A 21,540-nucleotide genomic window follows, 5' to 3' on the forward strand; every position below is an offset into this window, starting at 1 on the left:
TGCCTATGCTCTATAAATGGAATGAAAAAGCCTGGAGAACAGCACATCTGCTTATAACATGGTTTACTGAAAAAGCCCACTGTTGATATCACTGTTTAGAAAAAGATATTTCTTTCAAAATATTCCTGCTCATTGACAATGCATCTGGTCACCCAAGAGCTCTGATGGAGATGTACAAGGAGACGAATATCGTTTTCATGCCTGCCAACACAACACCCATTCTTCAGTCCATGGGTGAAGAAGTAATTTTGACTTCAAGACTTATTGTTTAAGAAATACATTTTATAAGGTTATAGCTGCCATAAATAGTGCTTCCTCTGATGAATCTGAGCAAAATAAATTGAAAACTTTCTGGAAAAGATTTAACATTCTACATGTTATTAAAGACATTTGTGATTCATGGAAGAGGTCACAATCTGAACATTAACAGGAATTTGGAAGAGGTTAATTCCAAGCCCCACAGATGACTCTGAGTAAGATGTAGGCGGAGGAAGTAACTGTAGAGGTGGTAGAAATAGCAAGAGAACTAGAATTAGAAGTAAAGCCTGAAGATGTGGCTGAATTAATTGCTACAATCTCATGGCAAATCTTGTATAAAGGAGGAGTTGCTTTTTATGGATGAACAAAGAAAATGTCTTATTGAGATGAAATCTACTCCTGGTGAAAATACTGTGAACATTGTTGAAATGACAAGGAAGGACTTGAAATATTATAGAAATTTAGTTGATAAAGTAACCGCAGCTTTTGAGAGGATTGACTTCAATTTCAAAAGAAGTTCTGTGGGTAAAATGCTACTAAACATCATCACATGCTACAGAGAAATCTTTCATGAAAAGAAAAGTCAATTAATGTGGCAAATTTCATTTTTGTCTCATTTTAGGAAACTTTCACAGCCACCTCAACCTTCAGCAAGCACCACCCTGATCAGATAGCAGCCATCCATTATGGAGGCAAGACCCTCTATCAGCAAAAAGATTACAACTCACTGAAGGCTCAGATGATCATTAACAATTTTTAGCAATAGAGTTTTTTTTAATTAAAATGTGCAAAATTGTTTTTGCACAATATAAATTGCACATTTTATAGGGTATAGTGTAAATATAACGTTTATATACACTGGAAAAGCCAAAAAAGAAAGTGGGTGACTTCCTTGATTGCAGTGGTATGGAACTGAACCTGTAATATCTCGAAAGTATGCCTATATTTTGAATTAATCAATCTTTAAGTAGTTTTTAATTTGAATTTGATACTTTGAGAAAGACATAGCTATCCTGGCCCCTAACCCCAATACACTCTATTATCATACACTGGGCTGCATCACACATTTACGTTACTGCCCCATCTCTGCTAGGCACTTGAATTTTTCTGAATTTTGGCTTCATGATGAAGTTAAATTTGATTTTAATTTTTTTTTCTTTGAGACAGAGTCTTCCTCTGTCACCTAGGTTGGAGTGCAGTGGTGCAATCTCAGGTCACTACAACCTATGCTTCCTGGGTTCAACCAATTTTCCCACTTCCAAATATGATGCAGTCAGTCATTTGGGCTTCCTCAAAGACTATTACCAACTATTTCAACAAATAATATATCAAGCTGCATTATCAGATCAATTAAATATTGAGTGTATTGTAAGTTGCTGTTAATTTTAGTTTATTATTTTGTAGGGAACAGTTGATAATTTATATTAATAAAGTAATGTCAAGCATACAAAATAGTAATACTCCAATAATATGAATATTTTACTTTATGAAATAAAACATTTCATTTCATAGTGTTTTCTCCATGTCATATTTTTAGACAAGTATGAAATTAGCTTGTAATCTCTAAGTGCTTGACAGCTGGATGGTGTAAAGATGTATCTTCAAGGTGTTCCTTGGCAGAAAAACGCTGGCTGCTATTAAAAATCTACAAAACATATATAATCCAATGCAATTTTCTGATTGAGAAGCCAAAACTGTATTTCAGGTGAAATAACATATGTAGATTGCATATTGGCCTTCCAACATGATTTGGAAATGACTAGGAAATCAGATAACTAAGTGGAGTAGTTGAATATATAACTTAGTTGAAGAAAACAGGCATGAGTCTTACAGAAAATGAGCAGGTTTAACTAAATGACTGCATATAACTTAGTTGAAGAGAAAACAGGCATGTGTCTTAAGTAAAATGAGCAGGTTGAACTAAATCACTGCCAAATAATTTTTTAAAATTCTACAAAGTATAAAAAATAAAATAATATGCACTTAAAACTGCCTGTCCAATAGTTTTTCTTTTCATGCTTAAAAGCTTACAGCATAGAATTCCACTGCAAATTTAATGAGTTATCCCCAAGTAAGTCACCTATTTATTTCCTTAGGTTTTCTACATATCAGAAAGCATTTGTTTATGTGGGAGTTGCAAAGATTATTTGTGTAAGACACTATTAATTTTTTTTTCATGATAGGATTTTTATTATAAACATAAATATAGATATTATCAAAATCACACAGTTTTTGAGATTCCTATGTTCTGCCAATGGGAAGGGCTCCATTCAGATTACTAGAATACTTTTTAAAATCTGACCTTCTATAATCAGAATAGGTCTTTGAAAACTACTGATGTAAACGCTTAATTTATCTCATAGGTAATATCAAAGACTTCAGGCTGTAGAAGATTTTTTTTTTAAACTGTCCTGTTTTCCATTAGGCTTAGAGTCTTATCTAAGTTAAATGAGAATCTTTAATGGCCTATGAAGGAACTCTGTAATAGTAAATTGTATCTGAATTTAAGAGCATCATATATTTATTATTAAATGCTTCATATATGATGTACCATTTGATTGAGAACAATCTCATTATGTGCACATGATAAACTTTTCTCAAAAATCTGTCACTAAAATATTGCCATTTTTATAATCTGCAAATTTTAGAAGCAAATCATAGAGGAAAATAATGGTTTTAGATAGTGCTGAGGGAATGTAACTATCAGTTTAAACAGGTAGCCGTTTTTACTCACTGGATAATTACAATTTGTTTCGTCCTTTTACAGTTTTTAAAGCAAGTAGGACTGTATCTGATTCCATTTACTTTAAACCTGATGTTAAGAGTGCATAATCAAACATTTAGGAGACACAATTATGAACCATATGGAGGACAGAGAAAATTGCTCATGGTAGGTACTGATTTCAGACTTTTATTGTAACCACCTGTATGAACTTGGGTCAAGTATTTCACTGTTGTGGGCAGATGCCCATCTTTAAAATGTGGAGTTTTGTCTACATGTACTTGAAGTCACCTTCAATTCTTAAGTCTGTGATTTAAATCCTGGTTTAGTCATGAAGTAATATGAATAATAAATAGAATAACGGCTTTCAATTTTGAATTTTGATTTCAAGAATACTTACAGGTAAGGCTGGTGGTCCTGGGGGTCCTCTATCTCCCTAAAATAAAGAAAAGCTGCAATTACCACTAGTCCCTTTTTGCATATTATAAATTTATAAGTGAATAGAAGCAATATCTATAGATAAATCTTGAAGAATAGAAAAATGGAATTTAATCCTGATAAAATTCTCCACACAAAGAAAATTTATCATCCCTTTTTAGCTCTCATGATATAAAAATCACCTTGTATATTCCATTGTTTTTGCAAAAGCAGGACTTGTTTTGAAAGCTAAAATAATCTAATTTTCTATACTTTTGTCTACTAATCCAAAATTAGAAATAATATATTTTCAAGTATGGTTACTTGCCAGTGGAACAGCTGGGAAGTGTCACAGCAATAGACAATTTGTCTGACAAAGTTAGTATGAGGATCAGCAGAAATAATAAGTGGATCTCCCCATTTCATGCCTCCCAGCTGCAAGAAGCAGTCCCATGGCCTCTTCTAAAGCTCTGCTGAATTGGCATCACATTTGCCATCAACTGTAAGAGGCTTTGCCTATATTTATGTATTTTTGAATACTAAAATTGCTTTGCTGATCTATATGAATACAAATTTCCAGGTGGATATATCAACAACTATTCAACATCTTTAAAAAATGGTTCATCTAAAAGTTCACCATTTTCCAATTTCCATGTCCCCTTATACTTAACGGTCCTGGAAACTCTATTTATTACACAGGAACTCTCAAATACTAAGACCAATCACCCTTGCCATGGTTCTTATTTAGCTGCACATTATGGAGGCCATGTACTGTATAGCATGGGGTACCAGGGTGCTGTAGTCTCACGTTGAGTATCTTTAGGACTTTCTCTTTTCTCAACAAATATAGCCACCTAGAAAGTTAAAACTTAGCATTGTGTATGCATTGTTTTTTGCAACAATTGAATTAAAATAGACAATAGTTGCTAAGGAACACTGATGTGGCTTTAATCAGTCACTGAGGACTCATTTGCAAGATCACCTTTAACATATAGACAAATATTGAAGACAGACAAGGATTTCTAAATGTGCTAAGAACGGAGAACAAAATACAGTGCAAAACACATACACATACAATTTTCATCAAATTGGGATCACTCAACTACTTTATTCAAAACAACCCTTGCTTTTTACTATTTCTTATTTTCCTTTTCAAGGTCATTGCAAACATGTCATTGTGAAATAGCTTATTTTATGAGAAAAAGTGGCAGAAAATGGAATAGTTAGACTAAGACTGAGATACAAAGTTAGCTTTTTTCCAAAAGCCACTTGCCTCACCATTATAGTAGCAGCTCAGTGTTACTGGCAAAATTTTCCAATACAGGCCACACTTGCTAATTTGGTGATTTAATACCTAATGCTGTTAAGCAAGGGCGAGAAAAGGGAAATCTTATAAATACAAGTTAATGCCAACTAGAAATTGTGCATTTAGTCTTTTCAAACTTATTAAATGAATAAAAAGGCTGTTCTTATTCAGATGCTATTAATGTAACAGCCTTTGGTTAACTTTAAAATGCTTTTGGGAGATAAACAGTATCAGTGAGAAGTCACTGCATAGGTTGTCAGGGTTTTCTTAAAGAAAGCTTGGGCTTTGCTGGGTAAACACAATACCTTTTCTCCTTTTGGGCCAGGTGGACCAGGAAGACCCAAGTCACCTTTTGAACCCTGTAGAAAGAATATAACCAATACAGACTTCAAAGAAAGGTTTAATTTCTAACAAGTCACTAGTAACAAAATAAATCATAATTTACTAAAGTTTCAAATCCCATTCTTCCTTTTGTAGTATAGAGAGAAATAGAGACAACTGGCACTAAAATGATAAGCAACATCTGTGCCGTAGTGGGCACAGATACATTAATTCAGTGCGAGTCCTCAATACTGCATATTTGTGCAACTTTGCTTCCTGCTAAAATTACATTAATTCACCATCTGGGAGAATATCATTTAGATCTATATGAGCTTTTAAGTATCCACTTTGGATTAAATTTGTGGATGTTGTAAATACCTCTGATTTAGCATTGATTTGGCCTTTGTAAAGCTTGCCAAAAAAACTCAAGAGTAAAATCAAAAACATTTTTATGTCCCTATCAAGAAATCTAATTGTGAGGGGAAAAGGAATGAAAGATGCATTCTTTTGCTATCATACAACTGGAGCTAAAATGTAATCTCTCGCCTGTTTTAAACTATGTTTTAGTTGTCTAATTCCTATCTTTTTTACCTAGATTTATAAAGATGCCAAATGAAACTATATATGACATAGATAGAATATCAGATAAATATTTTCATAAGTCCTCTGGACTGCTGGATGTTTTAATGGGTATTTAGTTGATCTGACTAAGTAATGTCAGCTTTCGACACTATTACAATAGATTGTACCAGAGGAGATCAGCTCTACAGCTGCATAAATTCATGGTGTACATAGAAAGTTAGATAGACACATCCTCACTACATGGTAAATAGGAAAAAAAATCTTCTTTTGTCCTTAATTTAAGGACTCGATGAAGGAAGAACAATAATAGAAAAAAAAAGAAGTATTCTGAAGCCACACAATGCACAGTAAATCTGAGCATCTTACTGATCCTAGCTGAAAGACTCAGCTATTACTGCCCTGACATTTTGTAGTGAATAAATAATGCCAAATGCCATCACCTGTACTCAATATAGACACCAGTGATGAAATGAAAGAAACAAAAGAAAATTGGATACTTAAAATAAGCCTGTTGCAGACAGTATGTGAAAATTGTAGTATTATACTTTAAGAAAAACATTTTTAGTGGATGAAAACAATATCTAATTGGGCAAAAAACCTTGTAGTTGCATAAATGCCTTCATGTATAAAACTCATAGTTATGCTTTTTCAATCATTACCTTGGAATATTTATAGAAAAAAGATGAGTGAAAAATTAAACAGTATTTGAGACATAGTATTATTATTTGCAATATCCATTTCCTCCCAAATCAAGCAACCATAATCTATTTATACATGTTTCCAGAGTAGAACTTGGCAACAGCATATTGTAAACACTTGAGGGAAAAAAATTGCCATTTCTGTGAATAGATTTATTATTAATTCGCTTGTTCTTTCATTTGCTTATTCAATAAGCATATTGCATACCTTGTGTGAAGTCACTTCTGGCCTTTAGACCTGTACTGAATTCTGAAGCTACATGTAGCTTTTGAACTCTTGAAATGTGATTACTGAATTGAGTTTTACTGTGAGTATAAAACACTTGGATTTACAATATTTGGTGTAAGAAACAAATATAAAATATCTCACAAATAATTTTTAAATTATTATATGCTTAAATGATAACAGTTGGACATATTGTATTAAATAAAATATATTATTAAAAGTATTTTCAACTTGTCTCCTTTTACTTTTCTTAATTTGACTACTAGAAAAAAGAATGTATTTACATTCATCTTGAATTTGTAGCTGTCATTATATTTCTATTGATTAGTAATACTTTAGAGATACAGAAAGAACAAGAAATTAATGAAGATTATCTCCATCACCAAACTTTAGTCAGGGTCCTCTGAGCTCTCTTCTCAACTAGGCCTGGGACGTGGCCCCCATTCTGTCTTTGTTCTGCCAAGCTCAATTATAGCAAGAATCTTGCTAAGTACATGTATAGAAAATCTCTCACCCTTAAAATCTGTTCTCCATTCTGTAACCTTTGAGGAGATCATGTTCTCTGTCCCCTACCTTGATGTCTAAGTCTTTGGCCTGTCTTTAGCAAGAATCTTCTTAGATCAGGTTAGTCAGAATCACTCTACCCTTGATGTCTCCTCTTAATTTTCTACCCAGTGACTTCCCTCCCTCTGCTCATTGGCTATAAATCTCCACTTGTCTTTGTTGTAGTTAGAGTTGAACCTGATCTCTCTCCCTATTGCAATTCCCCTATTGCAATAGTCTGGAATAAAATGTCTTCCGTATCACTTTTTAAAAACAAGTGTCAATAATTTTTTTCTTTAACAGTGTCAAGATTTCTGTTCTCAAGGAACTCACGTAATAAGAGGAGAGTGACTGACAATAAACAGTTCAACAGGCTGAATGTGATAAAAGTGAAAGAGGAGAGAGCTGCTACTTCAGGTGGGGTGTCAGAAATGGCCCTTGTGTGGTGGTGACATTTATTGTTTCAGAAGGATCCTAGCAAAAATGGAAAATCATTCTGTGTCCATCAACAGATGAATGGATAAAGGAAATGTGCTATATATACACAACGAAGTACTATTCAGCCATAAGAAAATAAAATCCTGTCATTTGCAGCAACATGAATGGAACTGAAAGTTTTTATGTTAAGCGAAGTAAGCCAGGCACAAAAAGACAAATATTCCATTCTTACTTAGATGTGGGAGCAAAAAATTTTGAACACATGGAGGTAGAAAGTGTAGAAATAGATAACAAAGACTGGAAAGAGTGAAGGGTAGAGGGAGGATGAAATGATGCGGGTAAAAAGATACAAGCATACAGTAAGATAGAAGGAATAAATTCAATGTTTGATAGCAGAGTAGGATGAGTACATGTTAAAAAAAATGTATTGCATTCAGAAAATGGAAAACCTAAACACCCTCACTTGATCACTATGTATTATATATGTGTAAAAAAGTTCTCTTGTATCCCATGAATTTGCACAAACTAAAAAAAAAGGATCCAGCCATGCAATGATCTGGGGAGAAGTGTGGGGGCAAAGGGAACAAGAAGCACAGAGTTCACCAAGGTAAAAGGAGTGTCATGAGCACGCAGGTAAGGAGTAGGGGATTAAGTCAAGGTTTGCCAGGGGTCATGGTATATAAGGAATTGCAGGCCATGATGAGGAAGAAGGGTTTTGTTTGACATGCAATGGTAAACCACTTAGGTGTTTTAAGCAAGAAAATGACATGATGTGAATATGTTTACAAAAATCCCCACAAACCACATAGCCCTAAAGTTTTCCTGTAGCTACATTAAATTTTTATTTCAGAAGAAAACCTTGGTTTTGGTAATTCATTTTTTTAAAGATTATGTGTAAAACACCAAGTTTTAAAAATAACTCACAGAATGGCCTTAGTTTTCAATGTCTGATGGTATTTTTGTGAGTTGTGTTACCTGGAATATACATCCCAGAATAAAGGAGTGAATTTAAAAAAAAAAAATTCACATTGGCTGCAATTTGGAATGCAGATTATGGGCAGCAAGAGTGGGAGTAGAAAAGGGACTATGACAGCTTTTCCAGGAAAGAGAGCAGGATAGCTGGGACAGGGTTGTGCTAGTGGAGATGGTAAGAAGTGGTCAGAGATGGCACATACTTGAAGCAAGACTGGCAGATATGCCAGAAATGGAGGAGAAGGAAAATCTCGAGGCCAATGTGCTTAAGTAAGTGCCTAGGAAGTTATACCATTCACTGAGCAGAGAAATTTATTAAATTTATTAAAAAGAGATTCTGTTTTCTTGCTTGTATAAAACTAGGCAGAGAAAAGACAAACGTGAAAAAAATGGCTGAGAAAAACGCTGAGTATCCATTTATTCAACAAATATGATTGAACATATGCAAACATGTAAGACTAAACTATATACTCCTTATAAATGTGTAAGTGTGAAATATAATTTTTAAGAATGAAAGGAAACATTAGGCACAACATTTAGAAAAATGGTTAACTCTGGAGTGGAGGATAGTATATGGTGAACCACAGAGGCTGATTCCATGTGGAGGATGATGTCTTAGTTCTCACATTGAGTTCTGGGTACAGTGGTGCTCTCATTATATTTATGATTTATAACCATCATATATGTTATATATATTATTTTTGTAGGCATAAAATAATACACTAAAATTTTTAAAGATTCCTCCCTGACAAATCAATCCTAGTTGTAATTTCTTGAACTCGCGACCTCAGGTGATCCGCCCACCTCGGCCTCCCAGAGTGCTAGGATTACAGGCGTGAGCCACCGTGCCCGGCCATCCTAGTTGTAATTTCTAGGGAAGCAACGTATTGGCAGTTGAATCAGCTAACTCTCCCTGGTTCAATTAACTATGGGCAGGGAGAGATGAGGGGGATGATGCAGCCAATTACAAGTTGATGTGAATATTATCATTGAAGTATATAGCAGGTATGCAGGAAGTATTTCCCACAGTTGCCTAATTCTAGTGGAGGTGTCTAAGACTTCACAGATGTAGATTTCAAGAGAGTCAGAAGAGGAATGGCCTTTTATATATAATCATGGGTAAGTTAGGTAAGCTTTCCTATATAATAGGTATAATAAGTAATAGTTTTCTTGAAGGGTTGTTCTTAGAATCATATGTTGTAGAAACATTTAGCACATGATAGGCACCTAATAAATGTTGCTTTTATTTTTCAAGTTCAAGCTTAAGGGATAACTGATTTTTCTTTCTTGTTCAGTTTTATATCAGTTTGATGGATACGTAACAACTGTGCTTTAACTCACACAGGATAAAATGCAATTGAGAAGCATTGGACTTGTCAAGCTTCTACTTTTATGGCCATTAAAGTGGCCCCATGTAACTCACATCTTCCTGTGACAAAGTATAATGTTGTTAAGGCCATGGCATTGTAATAGGCTCTGAAAAACAGATCAGTAATGCTTTTCTCAAATGCGGTTTTTCTCCTTGTGTCACACTAGTGCTGCTATCGATGGTTATTGAGTGCTGGGGAGAAAGGACACAGCACTCACCATGGGCATAAAGAGCCAAATGGAACAGATTCTGAATTCAATATTGAGAAAGATGGGTATCTGTTATGAAGGTTCTCAACAAAATTCATGCATATAAAAATTCTCAAAAGCACAGTAGTTGACTCTGCATGTAATGTGGAGACAGAAACCGTTATCTAAAGGCAAGATAAAAGCTGAAGAGCAGTATTATAACAAGAATTATAAAAGCAGGTAGACTATAAAATTAATTTTTGTTGGAGTACCTACTACTACTTAATGGGGTGTCACATCTTTAAAAATCAGAAGATAATATTAAAATATTATTTGTTAAAAATTTTAACCCATCAATTAATTCTTTTCATAAGCTTCCCATGACTTAATCTTATTCTCTAGCAGTGTCAACAGCTGTTGCCAGCCGATTTTTCTAGTTTTGTGATTTTAATATTTTTGAATTCTGTAGTACAGATTGTGCTGGTATAAGGAGATTAACATGATTATTTTAGAAACATCAGATGCTGTAATTCTAATGAGGGATATTTAAAAGACCATAATATAGATTCAGAAAAAGAGACAACTCAACAATTAAATCTACTTTCCTAAGATTGTATAACCCCACAAAAAACAAATAAATAAAAAAAAGCTCCTATTAGTGCTAAATGTGTTTTATTTAACCCAGTTTCTAATATTGAATGTTTATATAGTTCTTGCTTTGTTCTAAATGCTTTCTGTATGATAGTCCCTTTAATCTTCACAAAAAAAAATCCATGAGGTAGTTTTGGGGCACAGAGAGTGATAACCCCAAAGTGTGGTGCTTTGGTATGCTGAGTACTTTTGAATTAAAGAAACTCAAAGGCCTTAGAAGTTGCCTCAGATCCAAGAACTTTCTAATCTTCTCTTGTTTCTCCCTCAACCCCTCCTGGAGCACAGGGATGGGCTCTAGCTGGAATTTTCTTTATCAGACTGAGAGGTTTTCTTCCAAAAAAAGCAATTGCCTTAAAACCCATTTTGTATGAATCTAATCAAATAACCAGGAAAATTAATCTCTGGAGAAGAGAATAAACTAAAAGTTGTCACCATGCCCAGGCAGACTCTTCATCTATTCTTCTGAAGGCAGCTCTGAGAGATTACCTGGGAGTCTTTATCTGCATAAGACAACTTTTCTTCACAGTGCAGGTCCAGCCCACACCTTTCTGTAACTTGTCCACAGCTATTGTTAACTCGGTCCCATTCCATTCTTCTGAAAATAATTTACTACCCATCATCTCCTTCTCTCCTATAAAGAGGGCTCTATTTAAGCTTCAGCCATCTGGGCTTTCTTTGAGTCTCATATTTTTTATGGCTCCCACTGTATGCACATTAATATATCTGCATGCCTTTTCTCCTGTTAATCTGTCTATTGTCAGTTCATTTCAGCAGACTGAACCCCTCAGAGGTGAAGGAAAATTATCTTTTCCCCTACAGTAAGTACTATTGAAATTATCATTCCATGGTGCAAATAAAGAAACTGAGGCACAGAGAGGATCAGTAATTTACCAAGTAGTATGTCAGCTAGTTAGTGGCAGAGCTGGGATTTGAACCCAGATAGCCTGGTTTTAAAGGTCGCAATTACAACTTTATAATACTCGCTCTCAAGTCCATTCTAAGATACCTTTGTTAAATATATTTTGTATTAGGCCACAATCAAAATTATTTAATTATACACTAGATTGTGTGTAAAGATGAAGTCTTATATTTTCAAGGTTAAATTCTAGCAATTCAAATTTTTGAAAACTTAAATATATGTTTGGTATGCATTATATAAACTAGAATGGAAACATGAGAATGCATTTGTTTAGTAATGCCATAGAGATCAACCAAAAGTTTAGGAATGCACACACATACACACATAAACACACACACGCACACATACACATACACATACATATACATATACAGTCAAGACACACTTAGAAAAATATCAGTGTATTTTTTCTTATCCCAATGACTAGGGGCTGCTACTGGCATTTAGATTAGGTTGGTGAGCTTCAAGGATGCTAAACATTCCACTCTTGCAAGACAGTCTGACTTGAGAAAGAATTGTCTTGCCAAAATGCCAGCAGGGCCACATTGAGAAAGACTGCACTGCTACATGCTACCCTTTAATTTATCATTTACACTTTCCAAAGTGAGCTGGCCCATTTTATGAGAAAGCTGGCACAAAAGAAGTCATTATAAGATACATTGACATTAAGATATATATAAAATGCAACAATAAAGACTATGAAAAAAAAGGCTGTTGAATTTGAATTTGTTTAGTAGAAATAATAAAGCATTCCAATATACTCTGACTTAGAAAGCAGCTGGAGTCACCTGGCCCACTGAGCTTATTTACCATGCATTCTAAGATAATATTTCTGAAGTTATAGTTTCCATCATGGCTTGACTTTAATTCAAATCCAAATAGCCATTCTAATACCTTTCATTTTTAAAGAATGTATACCTGAGCTTATTGAAAGTCAGAGTGAACTGTCATAAACACTGAATTACTTTAGTTTGCAGAGTCAGTTTTTTTAGCACTGAAAAATAAGCAATGATGTGTAGCATGATTTACTGGGAAAATCAGACTTTTCAGCCAGATATTTAGAATTAAAGGTCAATTTTAGTATTTTATAAAAGAAAGTTGTTTAGTAGTTAACATACATAGAAACATTAACTACTATTACTACTAGAGTTACTAGGGTCTTTCTTTTTTGGAAGACTCCCCCCCCAACACACACACATGAGATATCCTTATGACTTTCTCCTCAGGCTCAAAAGATTGGTCTTCAGCCTCTCTTCCATTGTAATGGTCTACTGCATACAAAATGGATTTCCTACCACATCTAGAGCATTAGGGAGCTAGATAGAGTCTCATAGTTTTTCCTTATTCTTTTGTAAGTTGTGTGGCCCTTCAAGTCCTTTATGCAAGTGACAAAAGGAAGCTGAGGAAAAAACTAATTCTCATTTTGGATACTTCCCCTACCAGTAAAGTTAACATATCTATAGTAAATAGTGAGTAAATGTAAATAAAATTACATTTCAGAGCAAAACCCACATTTGGGCCATCCTTCACACTTTATCCTAAAATCTAGAGTGCAATTCTGGGAGGATAATTGTCCTGATGGGAAGGGAAGGAGATGACTGGGGTCCAAGGATATCACAGGCAATGTTATCCCTGAGGCTGAGGAACTGGTGCCGTGGAAGGGAGCAATATAGATTTAGTTTCCCTTCACTTCCACCCTTTCTTTCCATCATTGAAAGCCTACCAAATACAGACACCATCTGTAGACTAGATGGAGATTCGGACTGAGATGAAAAGTGAACCACTGGTAAAAGCATAGGCCACAGCAGAAGATATGTAAGATGAAAAAAGACAGAAAAAGAAGACTAGAAAATGTGCAAGCACAAAACATCAAGGAAGAAAAGCCTTTATAAAGCCAATGAAATGAAACTGAAAACACTAGGCCTCTACTGAGCCATGTGAAACAACACCATGATTCTTAATTGTGTTGGATCATTGCTGGCTCTGCCAAAAATAGGTAAATCTTAATAGCATTAAATATCATATTTTAGTGACAAAATGTAAACAGAGTATCCGAAAAAAGAGTTAGGCTTACATTTTCTCCATTAAGGCCAGCCAGACCTGGATCTCCTTTTTCTCCTTGTTCACCCTAGAAAGAAACAATTTATACAATGAAAATCTTATATCTGAAAACCTTTGCTAGCAAAAAAATGAAGAGTTACATTGTTCGACTGCTCCACGTCTGGCAGCACAAAATTTGCCCAGCTGGGCGTACGACAGTGAGGACCAGCTTCCGGCAGCACTACCATCGCCACGTGCACCATTTCAACTGTACTGTACATATAGCCTACTCAACTTACGACCAAACCGTGTTACGACTGGTCCGCGGTCCTGACTGTGGTCGTAAGTCAAGCACTAGCTGTATAACAAATTAATTGCTTTGCTAAACTCTTGAAAGTTATGTTTATTATAAAACAATCCTGAGTCCTAAAAGAAGTTTAAAAGTTCAAAGAAAAGGTGAAGCCAGGCCCTGTGGCTCCCACCTGTCATCCCAGCACTTTGGGAGGCCAAGGTGGGTGGATCACCTGAGGTCAGGATTTCTAGACCAATAGCCTGACCAACATGGTGAAACCTGTCTCTATTAAAAATAAAAAAATAAAATAAAAAATTAGCCGGGCATGGTAGCACGCACTACTCAGGAGGCTGAGGCAAAAGAATCTCTTGAACCTGGGAGGCAGAGATTGCAGTAAGCCAACATCACACCATTGCACTCCAGCCTAGGCAACAGAGCAAGCTCCATCTCAAAAACAAAACAAAACAAAACATAAAAATGATTAAACCATAAAAATAGAACAATAATTTTTTTTCTTCTATAAGCAACAAGGAACTTTCTGGAGGGTGATTTGACTTGGCAATATATACCAAGGATCTCAAATCCATTCATTTCATTTGGGCCAGTGATTTCACTTTTAAGAATGTATACTAATGAAATAATCCGAGAGAAAATAATTAGATATGAAAATAATGAAATTATTTTAGGCACTAATATGTAGAGTGTAATGCTATTTATAGTAGTAAAAAAGGAGAAGCATCCTAACTGTCTAATAATAGGAAACTGGTTAATGGTATAGAGATAATAAATTGACTACGATGAAGCCATTAAAATCACATTTGTGAATTTTATTTTATATTAGAGAAAAATGCTCATGATATAAAAAGCAAGATACAATTAAAAAATAGACAAATCCAGTGGATAAGTGTTAACCAATATGTATTTTTATTAAAGTTACAAATTATCAAAATGGTCACTAATATCACTATGGATGATACATACCCATAGTGACACATAATTTTGTTTTCTTAGAGAAAGTGTATACTTTTATTGGCCCACCCTACATATAGTATAATTCAATTTTTGAAAACGCCTGTCTACATATGCAGCTGTCTACCTACCTACCTGCACACCATCTACCCATAGGTCTTAGAAATAATACTGTGAGAAAAAGAAAAACACAAAGTAATAAAAGTGGTTAGTCTATACATTGTGACACTTCACTTTAATCCTCAATGTTTTTAAATTTTTTTTCTAGAGATAAACATGTATTAGCTGTACAATCAGTAAGGTGTTTAAAAATAAAATAATATATTATGTACAGAAAGCACTTAGCCAAGTATAACACTCTATGTGTGTCTGTGTGTGCCTGTGCAGTTAGTTAGTAGTAGTAATCTTTGCTTTATTCTCTTCTTTATATTTTCTGTTTTTCTTCTTTCATTTTTCCTACAATGAATGTTATCATTTTTATTTGCAAAATAGTAAGGAAAAGCAAGCACCTGATATTAATAAATAATACATTACAGAAATACAGTTGTACACTCCTAATCATCTAAGAATATATATTATCACAATACAGAAAACATAGGAAATGAAGGAAAAAATAATCACTGGGACATAAGAAACACATATAATACACAAAACAAAAAAAAATAGGTTTAAGTTAAAATAAAACCGAAGATTTTAAGCTAAAAATGGAAGGGTAAGGAATTACTCTATAGAATTGTGCTATCCAATACAGTAGCCAATAGACACATGTGGCTACTAAAATTAAAACTAAATTAAAAGTAAAATTTTGTTCCTTAGTTGCCCTAGCTACATTTCAAGTTTTCACCTATGTCTACTGTATTGGACTGTGCAGATCAGAACATTTCCATCATTACAGTGAATTCCATCCATTTGACATTGCTGTTGTAGAGGATGTCAAATTTGACAGGAAGCAAAGTAAGAAGTAAGAAGCTCACAAATACACAGAAGAAAATATTTTTCTAATAAGGGGATCAGAAACAATACAGTGTTTAAATATTAATACAACATGTATTCAGGATAAGTTAAAAGAATGAATAGAAATTTTTGACACAGATGATGCATATAATTTCATGGATATCAATGTTAACTTCCAGAATGTAACTAAAAATGGATACAGTCTTTATGCAAAACTAATGATTCTCATAGATGGAAAAAATCAGCACCTATACATATTAAAGAGATGTGTGCCTATAAGGAAATCTGTAAGCTTGACAATGGTAATAAAAGCTAACTAAAAATATTAAAGAGAACAGAGTTAATATTCTGATGAAGTTTACACTGCACAGCAAGAGAATAAGAGATGTGGTAGAAGACTAAAGATGAAACATACTACTTCAAATTGATTCCTAGGAAAAATCCACAATGGATTTTTAAAAGCATACTTTTTAACATATAAAAAAGTCACTTTGATCAAATAAGGTTCATTAAAAATTTATTTTATTTATGATTGTCATTTTCATAAAACACTCATTCAATATTTGTTATGTGCCCAAACCAGGGATATCCAACAATACAGTGTATCTGGGACTTCCATAAAGCAGGAGTCGAAGTCTCTTAAAACGCACTTCATGGTAAAGAATAGAATATAGGTAAAGAATAAAAAAGGCCAGGTGCAGTGGCTCACGCCTGTAATCCCAGCACTTCGGGAGACCAAGGCGGGCAGATCACCTGAGGTTGGGAGTTTGAGACCGGCCTGGTCAACATGATGAAACCCTGTCTCTACTAAAAATGCAAAAATTAGCTGGGCATGATAGTGGGTGCCTGTAATCCCAGCTATTTGGGAGGCTGAGGCAGGAGAATCACTTGAAACTGGAAGGTGGAAGTTGCAGTAAGCCAAGATCGTGCTACTGTGCTCTAGCCTGGGAGACAGAGCAAGACTTTGTCTCAAAAAAAAAAAAAAAAAAGAATAAAAATATAAGACTCTGTCTCAAAAAAAAAAATATTAAAGGGTCAGAGTAAAATATAGATGAACTCAGATAAGAGCTCATGGTGAGTAAGGCATCTCTATGCATGAAACCAAAAAAAAAAATTTGTAAGAGAAAAAATATATATCTGACAAAATATTAATTATGAACCTGTAAGGCAAAAATACTATAAACTGAATTAAAAAACAAATAATAAATTGGGGAAAATATCAAGTAATGGCTTAATAGTTAATATTAATATGCAAAGATTGTGTGTTGGACTGCAATATATCCAACTATCAATTCCAATTGATAGTTGAGCAAAGAACACAACAGGCAATTTATCACAAGACATGCTAGATGACAATAAATAATATTTTAACTAGTATTAATTAATCAGCCTATATACTGGGACTAGAATAGGTCTAAAGCTTCTCCATGTAAAGTTCTATCATTCTTGAAAGAGAAGCAATGGGAGTTCTATATCCGGAAGGAAATATATATTTATATCTATGTATTCACAAGTTTTGCATATTTAATAAATTCCAAACAATAGAAAACTGACAATAGTAACCAGCTGTTCCATTTTTCTCTACTGAGAAGAAGATGAGTAAAAACAAAACTGCAGCATTTAAGATTTAAGCTAGAATTACAGAAAACTTACTTGACATCAGAGGTTGTTAGAGAATAGAATGCATTTAGATTGTTTCTTGTGTTTGAATAGGTTTAAAAGCAGAAAAGATTTAAAAACAAAACCAACAGTACATCTCTGGTGATTTCTCTAAAAATAAAATAAATCATTCTAGTTTAATAAAAACTTAAATCCTAACCAAAGGAGAAAGAATGCATGGGAATTAGATTACATTTACGATTTTCCCAACAGCCATTCTATGATAAAACTATTTCAAAAGGAACCAAAATTTAGTGTTCTTCCAAACAAAACTGTAATGTCTTGTCATATGAAATATTACATTCAAGTTAAATAGTGAACTTGAATATGATATTCAAAGATATTATATATAAAATATGAATTAGTCCATTATTATCCATGATGCAGGTAGTTATTAGCATTTTTAATCCTTCAATAGATAATAGCAATATCATAGCATTTATTCTGTATATCTTACTACATGCCAGGCTCTGTATTAAGCACGTTACATAATAAGGACTTTTAATTCTAGCAGTAATCACACAAATTGGGTAATGTCATCCCCATTTACCGATGATAAATCAATAGCTCAGAGGACATAAATAATTTCCATATAATCAAAGAACTCTGTCTATTATCCTAAGTTATTTCCTCAATTACTTTGACTGCATAAGAACTTTCATAAACTGGTTCAATTTCATCTTATACTATATGCCCCTAGGCCTACTTCAGTTTTTAGCTGAAGCTGGTGATGGAAAACTCCTGTGGGGTTTTAGATGCTGTCAATATTTCACCTCAAGCCCAATCCTCCCCATTTCTTTCAATTTTCTGCTCTGGGATTTTTCTGAAGCCAGAGAGTTTGTTCAGCCCTGGCAAGGTATCCTGGAAGGATGGGGATAGTTAATGCTCCTAGAAATAATTCTCCAGCAAAGGGTGACAGGAATTAGTGGATTAACGTGTCAGCTTTCTGCCCTACAGAGGGATAATTCCCAGGCACATTCTACAGGCTTCCTCAGAGGGTTTCCAGTAGGACTCAGCTGCAGTTGCCACAATGATATGCAGCTCAAAAAATGCACCCTTTAATCAGCTTTCCCTTGTTTCCTGACTTATTTTCCCCATTCCTTCACTCCTGTATCTTGGGCTCTCTCTCAAATCAGCGACCTGTCCTCAAGTCATTGTCTTAGACTTTATTCAGGGGAATGAAAGTGAAGACAATGTCTATCAGCCCCCAAGGGCTTCACTCTTGTTCATCCATGATCTATCATTCCAAGTGCTCTGTTACCATCACTCTAAACATCCTTGCACTACTGGCTTTCTGATGGAGCCCACCTCCATGAATCAAACTGTCCATCTTCTTGCTCCTAGAGAAAAATACACAATTGGATAGACTGGTATCATTACAAATTAATGATCACTAACCTAATTCTAGGTCCTTAAAGTGTGCCATTCCCCTCAAATCCTTGGTATTATGACTTCTCCTTCCACTCTCAAATAACCTTGCTTTCTACAAAGAAAATAGAAGCCATCATACAAGCCTTTCCTTGATGCCATGAAATCTACAAATTCACTTTAATACTATTCTTTACTCTTCTATATGGAAGAATTGTCCTATACTGTTTAATGCTAATCCTTCAATCTGTGCTTTCAATCCCATCTTTTTCTGCTCCCTCATGGAATTAATGATTAAAATTATGGCCCTCTTCTGCATCTTCAACCTCTTTCCTTCATTTCTTTCCCATACTAAAATATGCTGCTGAATCCTCTGTTAAAACAAAATCTCGCACTTCTATCTCCTGTCATTTCCAGCTTCACCTGGAAAGAAATCCTTCCTTTTTCAGATAAACTTGAGCCAGGTTCCCAATACTCCTGTTTGCATTCATTATTCCCACTCACTCTGCAGTTCACTCCAGAATGGCTTGTGTCCCATTTGCTCCTCAAAAACTGTTCATGCCAAGGTCTTAGGTGACCACTATCAAACAATTTTTAGTCTTTTTCTTCCTTAACCTATCAGAAGTATTTGATATCTTTATGACAAGCCCCCTCCTAGAAATACTTATTTGCTGAGATACTACATTTCTTTAATTTTTATTCTACCTCTGTAGCTGTGTTTACTCATTTTCATTTTTGCTAAATCCTCTAAGTGTTGCTGCTCCACAGGGACCTGTCCCAGCTTCTTATGTACTCCCTTTCAATAGACTTTCCCTAGATGTTTTCTCTACTTTTACGGCTACAATCATCATCTATATGCTAATGAGCCTCAAGTCCCTACTTCCAGCATAGATATCTTTTTGATTGTTTAACAGTTTTATTAAAGTATGATTTACTTACCATAATGCTGATACATTGTACATGTAGGGTGCAATAGTTTCAGTAAGTTTACACAGGTCTGCAGCCATCACCACAAGCTAAGATTAAAATACTTCCATTACCTAAAAAAGTTTCCTTGTGCCCATTTGTAGTCAATTGCTTCTCACTCTTCCAGCCACGGAAAACCACTGACATGCTTTTTATCTCTCTGTTTTGCTTTTTTCTAGAAATTTCATATAAATAGAATCATTTAATATGTGGCCTTTTTGTCTGGCTTAATTGATTCAGCATTAAGTTTTTGAGTTTACCCATGTTGCATGGATGAGTAGTAATTTCTTTTTCAGTAGTATCATTTGTATGGATATACCATATTTTATTTATTAATTCACCAGTTTCTTATTTTTAGATATTCTAGATAATGCTGCTATGAACAATAAAATAAACATGTTTCTATGGACATAGATTTTTATTTTTCCTAGGTAAATACCCAGGAGTTTATTTGCTAAATCATAATAGGTATGCATGTGTTTAACTTTCTAGGAAATCCCCAAACCAGTTTCCAAAGTGCCATTTTACATTCCCATCAGCAGTGTATTAGGGTTCCTAATTTCTTTATACTCTCACCAATTTTGTCAACCTTTTTGATTATAACCATTTTAGTGGATGTATAGGATATCATTGTGGTTTTAATTTGTATTTTCCTAACGATTAATGATCATTTCCTCTACTTGCTAAACATTCACATATCTTCTTTGATGAAGCATCTATTTACCTCTTTTTCCCATTTTTAGTTTGCCTTCTTATTTTTGAGTTGTAAAAGTTATTTATGTATTATTGATACAAGTCATTTATCAGATATATAATTTGTAAACACTTGCTCTCAGAATATAGTTTGGTTATCTTATTCTTGAAATAATATTTTTAAATTTTAAAAAAGTTAACAGCTTTACTGGGGTCTAATCAGCATACAATAATTTTCACATATTTAATGTATATAATTTGACAAGTTTTGACACATATACATAGCCATGAAACCATCATAACAATTAAAATAACAAACATTTCCACGTTTGTTTTGTTTTGATTTTCCTAATGACTAATTATGTTGAACAACTTTTCATGAGTTTATTTGCAATTTGTATCTCTTTTTGTGTGGAGTGCTATTCTAATCATACTCATTTTAAAAAACGGAATTGTTTGTTTAGAGTTATTTATATACTCTGGATAAAAGTCATTTTATCATATATGTAATTTGAAAATATTTTCTCCCATGGAGTGCTTTGTCTTTTCATTCTCCTGGCAGTGTCTTTCAAGGAAAAGATATTTTTAACTTTTTCTTTTATTGATTTTCCTTTGAGTGTCATAGATAAAAATATTTGCCTAACTCCAAGTCACAAAGTATTTATTCTGTGTTTTCTTCTAAAAAATTTATAGTTTTGGTTTTTACATCTATTTATATTATCTATTTTAAGTAAGTTTTGTATAATGTGAGAGATATATGTTGAAGTTCTTACCTTTCTTTTTCTTGAACATGCAAATCCAACAGTATAAAAGGGTTGTTGAGAAAAGCTATTTATTATCAGCTGAATTATTTTTTTAGCCCTGCTGAAAGCTATTTGTCTAGACATATGTGAGTTTACATTTTGACTCTATTATTTTCTATTGGTCTATTTGTCTATCTTTAAGCTGATGCTACACTTCCTTTATTATTATTATGATAAATGGTGAAA

At 34.0% G+C, this 21,540-nt stretch overlaps 1 protein-coding gene across 1 annotated transcript in view; it reads right to left on the reverse strand.

Moving 5' to 3' along the window:
• Positions 1-21,540, reverse strand: part of COL19A1 (collagen type XIX alpha 1 chain) — a 338,927-nt gene that overhangs the window by 174,776 nt on the left and 142,611 nt on the right. The window contains exons 11-13 of the mRNA XM_037746028.1: positions 13,685-13,738; positions 5,009-5,062; positions 3,381-3,416 (exon numbers count right to left, since the gene is read on the reverse strand). Coding sequence (XP_037601956.1) covers positions 3,381-3,416; positions 5,009-5,062; positions 13,685-13,738 — 144 coding nt within the window. The remainder of the gene's footprint in view (positions 1-3,380; positions 3,417-5,008; positions 5,063-13,684; positions 13,739-21,540) is intronic.

Source organism: Cebus imitator, unplaced genomic scaffold (assembly GCF_001604975.1).
Source record: "Cebus imitator isolate Cc_AM_T3 unplaced genomic scaffold, Cebus_imitator-1.0 Scaffold218, whole genome shotgun sequence".
Lineage (NCBI taxonomy): Eukaryota > Metazoa > Chordata > Mammalia > Primates > Cebidae > Cebus > Cebus imitator.